Below are 7607 nucleotides of genomic sequence, written 5' to 3' on the forward strand. Positions count from 1 at the left end.
CATATCATCAATATTAATCAAGCAGGACGTAGGGTTTTACCTCCATCAAGAGGGCCCGAACCTGGGTAAAACATTGTGTTCCCTGCCTCCTGTTACCATCCGGCCTTGACGCACAGTTCGGGACCCCCTACCCGAGATCCGCCGGTTTTAACACCGACAACTATCTTGATTCTGTCATAAATTTGTCATGGATGTACATGCATGAAAAAAAGATACCTACTGTGACAAACACGTATCATCACGGAAGTGTATTCTTTTATAGTGCACCCTTGTGCACAATATGAGATCATTTGAACAAACTATGCCATGAAGTGGCCATAAGATTGATCATTTGGCTTGAAAACCCTGAATCTTCACGCATGATAGCTCATTTCTGAGAACACCTTTTTAAAATAATAGCCGTATTACAAGTTTAATATATTTCCTCGAAACTTGGTCACATATAATGATATAATGTGAAGGTTTTCCAATTTTTTTTGATTTTTCTGAATTTTTTATGCCCGTTTCGAAATGCGATCAAAACGGCGGGTTTGACCGTTCCTAGCTAGTGGTTGAATCTTGGAATTTTTTTGATGTTTCTATGATTAAATAGATACTTATGTACCTAGAAATGATATTTTGAAAAAATAAAGAGAAAACTATGAGGCAGCTGCACTTCAAATTTGACCCGCTTCCTACTAAATCGGTGGGAATTTGTCTTTTTCACTAGAGGTGGATCAAGGCTTTTGACACCCAACTATTTGGTCAATTGTGAATCAAATATGGCCTAGTATTTTATAAAAATGATACGGTCCAATTTTGCAACAAATATATGGTAGCTCCTTCACAAAAAGAACTCAATTCGGGCAATCAGAAAATGGAAAATGAATTTTCAGTGCAAAGAAAATGAAAACTCCCTTATGAAACATTGTTTGGAATTCCAAGATGAACCCTTGTGCACAATATGAGATCATTTGAACAAACTATGCCATGAATGTGGCCATAAGATTGATCATTTGGCTTGAAAACCCCGAACCTTCACGCATGATAGCTCATTTCTGAGAACACCTTTTTAAAATAATTGCCGTATTACAAGTTTAATATTTTTCCTGGAAACTTGGTCACATATAATGACACAATGCGAAAGTTTTCCAATTTTTTGATTTTTTTGAAATTTTTATGCCCGTTTCGAAATGTGATCAAAACGGCGGGTTTGACCGTTCCTAGCTAGTGGTTGAATCTTGAATTTTTTTATGTTTCTTTGATTAAATATATACTTATGTACCTAGAAATGATTTTCTGCCTCATAGGAACTGCCGCTGCCACCTCCTCCCCATCCTGCAGTGGCGCGTCCCGCCACCACCTCCTTCATCGACGCGTCCCGCAGCGACGCCCATCGCTTCCCGCAGATGCCGTCCCCAATCTCCACCGCGTTCCCCAATCCCCACCCCCAACGAAAATCTTCCCCATCTCCCCCGGCCAGTTCTCCTCCTGTCCACGTCCCCTTCCCCACCCCCCCTCCCAGATCGTGCCGCCCCTGACTGTCGCCAGAACCCCACCCCGCCACCGACGAGGCCCGACCCCCTAGGGGCCCAGCCAAGATGGTGCTCGCGCAGCTGGGTGGGAGCATCTGCCACGCGCTCGCGCAAATGAGCAACATCACGGTGATCGACGAGAAGGTGCTCGGGGAGTGCCTCAACGAGATCTCCCACGCGCTCCTGCAGTCTGACGTCCGGAAGATCGTCAACCTCGAGACCCTCGCTGCTGGTACCAACAAGCGGCGCATCATACAACAGGTCCTGCCCGCTCCACCTCCCTCAATTCATTTCCTGCGCTATTCGATCGAGGGACGCGCGTGCCAGGGGGGATTGGTCGGTTGGAGGCTGATGCCCTTGTGTTTTTCCTGCTGCAGGCCGTCTTCAGGGAGCTTTGCAGCATGCTGGATCCAGGGAAGCCGGTCTTCACCCCCAAGAAGGGCAAGCCCAACGTCGTCATTGGATTGCAGGGCCAGTCTGACTCACCAACCAACCTCGCCTGCTTGCTCTATTTATTGTTCTACACCTATTACTGAATGTATATATGTACCACTCTGTGTGTAGCATTTTTCTAACCAGACAATAGCACTCACTCCTCTACTGTCACATAATAGATTAGCCTTGAATTCATCTAGTTTGGATCAAAACAGAACCATTGATTAATACTAGATGATTGTTACTGTACATTTGGTTACAGATTTCTTTGAACTAGTTTGATTCCCTGCTGATCTACATCTTTTACATACTCACATGCTTGACTGAATTTGCTACTCCTGTTACTCTAGTGGTGAATGAGATAGGCATTCTATTGCTTGTTTCCTTGCTTCCACAAATTAAAACTCAGTAATCTTGTTAACTGCTACCGCTGTCATGAACCACACATCTGAGATGAACTTGACATTGATTTGCTTGTGTGTCAAGTATGGATAGACTTTGCTATTCACCAGTATTTAGGCGGTTGAAGTGTGCATGGTGCTGCAGCTGTTAGGATGTCGTTGGGTTGTTATCACTAGTACTAGTCCTATCAAATTGCCTGTGAGTAGTTCATTACCATGCTATCCAGGGGATATTCATTTATGTGCCTGTGAATTCTATTTGTCCGGTGATGAAAAACCTGTTAATCATACCATCTTTCGGGACTGATTGGTCACAGTGCGCCCATGCTGTCATTCTGCAATTCTGAGGACAAATTGAACATCTTGACTGTATTTTTTTTAATACTTCCGAACTTACATGTCATTTATTTTTCAGTTTTTTTATTCTGTTGTTTACTATGTATAGAATATGGCTGGGCAATGATGAAAACCGAATAAAACACCATCTTTTTGGACACCTAATGACTGGACAAATATGTTCATATTTTTTAAGTTGCTTTGATCTTTGTTGATAATTTTTTGGTCTAAAATCTTTCTCTATGAAGAGAGTACAAGCAGACGGGTGGTCTGAACTGATGCCATGTTGAGATGTCTGCATCATCTGTGCTACCCTTGTGGTTGGCATCTGAGAGAAAAAAATTGTGCACTTTGTTCTTCTTATAAGTTACATTTTTTTAAATTCTTCTGCTTTTTTCCTGTTTGCACTTACCTTCTACTATCCCTCTTTGTTGCACTTGGTCTAAGGGGGATGTAGTGGGCGCGGATAGAGAAATGGTTTACTTACCAACCCTTTGCAGCGTTTGCCATTTCATTGGATTAGTGGCAGTGATTTGAACCTTACCCGTGCTTCTGTTTAATTCATGAATGACAAGGGAAAACATGGTTGAATTTCTTAATATGAGGCACAAACAGACACTCTCATTATTGTCATTCTTTTAGATTCATGTGTTCTGTTCGACCAAGGCTGTGATGATAAACACTTTCAACAAACCTGCCAGTTCTGCTTCTGAAAATTCATGACTAAAAAACCTGTTATACAAGATCTGTTTAGTACTCATGGATTATGGCTGTGGCTTACTTAGTATGTGCTTGTTGTGCCTTGTGTATTGGTGCCTAATTAGCTTCTGTTAGGGGATAATCAACTGGTTATAGCAAGATTTTACTCTTGTGCCGTTGAATAGATGGTTCATGTGTACTGCGATGTACTAGTTGAGCTCTGCTGGCTGTACTAGTCGAACTCTGCTCCTTCTAACTCATATCAAGTTTGCTCCTACTACTGTACAAGTGATGCTTGTGTGATTGTTGATGGACATGAACTAGCAAACTTTGTTGTTTTGCAACTGAATGAACGCAACTTCAGTTTGTACGTCACCCAGCTTGCTGTTGCGGTGGCTGTCGATGCCGGCGAGCCTGCAACACCTCCGATGAGCTGCAGGACCTGGACACCTTAGGCATGCCCTGCTCCTCCACCTTCCACCCTCATCTCATGTGCGTCAAGTCCATCTATCTCATGTGCATGTAGATCATGATGTACCAGAACCCTGCAGTAGAACTACTGATGTAATATGCAAAGAACAAATTGAAACCATGTTCTATATCCTGACTTGTTATTTTTCTTCTCTAGCAAATTGTAGACATGAATGTCTAGTTGACCTATTGTTTCATAGACATATATCTGCATTTCTGCTGCTTTATCATACATTCGATCCATAAATCAGCATTTCTGTGAAATTTTGTTAAATATATATTTTCCAGATAGTCTATACACTAAACCTGGAGGTTTGAATATCTACTCCAGGAATGAAAATGCTAAATGACTTTGTGTTCACCCTTTTACAGGAGCTCCAGGCCTAGGAAATTTCAAGTTTGAAGTGGCATGTTCTGATAGTCCAGAAAAGTGAAGAAGTCTGGAGTGTATTTGTAGTAGGAGTTATATGTTCTAATAGTATCACATGTAATGGTGAAATGAATTATGTAAAGATTGTGATATTAGTCAAAATTGGCATGTGGTTTGATAATTCTCATTTGTTTGCTGTTCTGACTGAAATAATTGTGTGGAAATTGAAACATTGGCTGTCTTTAATTAGAACCTGACAAGTGGGACCTAATAGTATTTGGCATATAAAAAGGCCATTTTCCAAATAATATTCATAGGAAAAAACTAAAAACTAAGAAAATGGACTGTAAAAAGGTCGAGACCCAATTGAGAAATAGATGCGGCCCGAAAAAGAAACCAAAAAAGGATCACAACCCTGGAAATAAAAAGGCTGCAACGTTGGGCTTGGCCCATGAAGTCGACCAAAAATTGACTGGAAAAAAATAGAAAGGCCGAATTAATGGGCTCGGTCCATCTAAAGCACCGAAATGGACCGGGCTGATTCTAAGTAATGACCTTTTCAATTGGTCGTAATTTTGCCATGTTAGAATGCCATGTCGGATCCGACGTGGCCTGGGCAGACACCCAGTGACCAAAATAAAAGGTCATGGGTTCAACGACCTTCTGTTTTGGTCGTAAACATCTATGACCTTCTCAAAGAGAAGGTCGTTAATTTCAGTTTACGACCCCCAGCTTTTGACCTTCTGTTTTTGGTCATAAAAAGGTGGCAAATGAAAAACTATGACCTTTCAGCAGCCAATAGTGAGGGTCACAAGTTGACATATTTCTTGTAGTGTAGACCCGGGGGCAATAGGTTTCACTAGTGGCTTAGCATAAGTATTACAGTGGGTGAACAAATTACTGTCGAGCAATTGATAGAAAAGAAAATAATTATGAGAATATCTAGGCATGATCATGTATATAGGCATCGTCCGTGACAAGTAGACCGACTCCTGCCTGCATCTACTACTATTACTCCACACATCGACCGCTATCCAGCATGCATCTAGAGTATTAAGTTCATAAGAACTGAGTAACGCATTAGGTAAGATGACATGATGTAGAGAGATAAACTCAAGCAATATGATATAAACCCCATCTTTTTATCCTCGATGCCAACAATACAATACGTGTCGTTTCCCTTTCTGTCACTAGGATCGAGCACCGCAAGATTGAACCCAAAGCTAAGCACTTCTCCCATTGCAAGAGAGATCAATCTAGTAGGCCAAACCAAACTGATAATTCGAAGAGACTTGTAAAGATAACCAATCATACATAAAAGATTTTAGAGAAGAATCAAATATTGTTCATAGATAGACTTGATCATGAACCCACAATTCATCGGATCTCGACAAACACACCGCAAAAGTTGTTCCATCAAATAGATCTCCAAGAAGATCGAGGAGAACTTTGTATTGAGATTCAAAGAGAGAGAAGAAGCCATCTAGCTAATAACTATGGACCAGAAGGTCTGAAGTAAACTACTCACACATCATCGGAGGGGCCATGGGGTTGATGTAGAGGCCCTCCGTGATTGATGCCCCCTCCAGCGGAGCTCCAGAAAAGGCCCCAAGATGGGATCTCTTGGGCACAGAAGGTTGCGGCGGTGGAAATAGGGTTTCGTGGTGCTCCCCGATGTTTTCAGGGTATATGAGTATATATAGGAGGAAGAAGTAGGTCGGTTGAGCCACGAGGGGCCCACGAGGGGGGAGGGCGCTCCCAGGGGGCTAGGTGCGCCCCCTGCCTTGTGGACTCCTCGTTTGTTTCTTGACTTCCACTCCAAGTCCTCTGGATCACGTTTGTTCCAAAAATCACGTTCCCGAAGGTTTCATTCCGTTTGGATTCCATTTGATATTCCTTTTCTGCGAAACACCGAAATAGGAAAAACCAATAATTTGTATTGGGCCTTGGGTTAATAGGTTAGTCCCAAAAATAATATAAAAGTGTAAAATAAAGCCCATTAACATCCAAAACAGATAATATAATAGCATAGAACAATAAAAAATTATAGATACGTTGGAGACGTATCAAGCATCCCCAAGGTTAATTCTTGCTCGTCCTCGAGTAGGTAAATGATAAAAACAGAATTTTTGATGTCGAATGCTACCTAGCATAATTCTCAATGTAATTCTCTTTATTATGGCATGAATATTCAGATCCGAAAGATTCAAGATAAACGTCTAATATTGAGAAAAAAATAATAATACTTCAAGCATACCAAGTAAGCAATTATGTCTTCTCAAAGTAACATGGCAAAATAATGTTTATCCCTACAAAATTATATAGTTTAGTCATGCTCCATTTTCGTCATACAAGAATGCTCTCATCATGCAGAACACCGATGGCAAGCCAAGCAATTGTTTCACACTTTAGTAATCTCAAACTTTTTTCAATTTTCACGCAATACATGAGCGTGAGCCATGGATATAGCACTATGGGTGGAATAGAATATGATGATGGGGGTTATGTGGAGAAGACAAAAAAGGATAAAGTCTCACATCGACGCGGCTAATCAATGGGCTAGGGAGATGCCCATCAATTGATGTCAATGCAAGGAGTAGGGATTGCCATGCAACGGATGCACTAGAGCTATAAATGTATGAAAGCTCAACAAAAGAAACTAAGTGGGTGTGCATCCGACTTGCTTGCTCACGAAGACCTAGGGCATTTGAAGAAGCCCATTGTTTGAATATACAAGCCAAGTTCTATAATGAAAAATTCCCACTAGTATATGAAAGTGACCAAACAAGAGACTCTCTATCATAAAGATCATGGTGCTACTTTGAAGCACAAGTGTGGAAACATGGATAGTAGCATTGCCCCCCTTTTTGGGACAATCACTACAAAAAAGACACATCCGTGACATTTTGGGCCGAACAAATTTTTTTCTGTCATACATATGACACTTCTATGACGATAATTGTGATAAAACCCGGTATCATCATAGATGTGGTCGGCTCCTACTTCTATGACAAAAAATCATGAGAGAAAATGGGCTTTTCGTCCTGGGTGGGCCGGAGACGCAGCTGCATGACATTCTTTGGGCCATCCATGACGGAAAAAACAGTGGTAGAAGTGAGGGGGAGGAAAATTTCGGGGAGTTCCCGGTTACGATGGGAGGTCGGGGGCCGAGCGATGCGCGTTTCTCTCGTACATGTACGCGCGTGTGTGCGAGGCATTGGCTCTAACTGAACCCGAGCGAGGCGTTGGGCTCTAACTGAACCTGAGCGATTGCACTGCAGGCTACGCGTTACTAAACCCGAGCGATCGATCGATTGCTGTTAACTGAACCCAATCGAGCGATTCCTTGGCTACTGCTGCTAACTGAAGACGATCGATGGG

General features: G+C 42.0%; 1 protein-coding gene and 3 non-coding genes across 4 annotated transcripts; all 4 read left to right on the forward strand.

Moving 5' to 3' along the window:
- Window positions 1-1580: 1580 nt before the first annotated feature.
- On the forward strand, window positions 1581-2050 carry LOC119296730 (signal recognition particle 54 kDa protein 2-like). The gene is made up of 2 exons (XM_037574825.1): window positions 1581-1775; window positions 1892-2050. Exons 1-2 carry the CDS (start codon window positions 1581-1583, stop codon window positions 2048-2050), a joined length of 354 nt encoding a protein of 117 aa, XP_037430722.1.
- Window positions 2051-2610: 560 nt separating this feature from the next.
- Window positions 2611-2702, forward strand: LOC119304488. The gene has a single exon (XR_005148304.1). It is a non-coding gene; the product is annotated as a small nucleolar RNA SNORD96 family (small nucleolar RNA).
- Window positions 2703-3209: 507 nt separating this feature from the next.
- On the forward strand, window positions 3210-3294 carry LOC119304736. The gene has a single exon (XR_005148449.1). It is a non-coding gene; the product is annotated as a small nucleolar RNA U36a (small nucleolar RNA).
- Window positions 3295-3347: 53 nt separating this feature from the next.
- Window positions 3348-3441, forward strand: LOC119304520. Its single transcript, XR_005148334.1, has one exon. It is a non-coding gene; the product is annotated as a small nucleolar RNA Z223 (small nucleolar RNA).
- Window positions 3442-7607: the final 4166 nt, after the last annotated feature.

Source organism: Triticum dicoccoides, chromosome 5A, assembly GCF_002162155.2.
Source record: "Triticum dicoccoides isolate Atlit2015 ecotype Zavitan chromosome 5A, WEW_v2.0, whole genome shotgun sequence".
Classification (NCBI taxonomy): Eukaryota; Viridiplantae; Streptophyta; class Magnoliopsida; order Poales; family Poaceae; genus Triticum; species Triticum dicoccoides.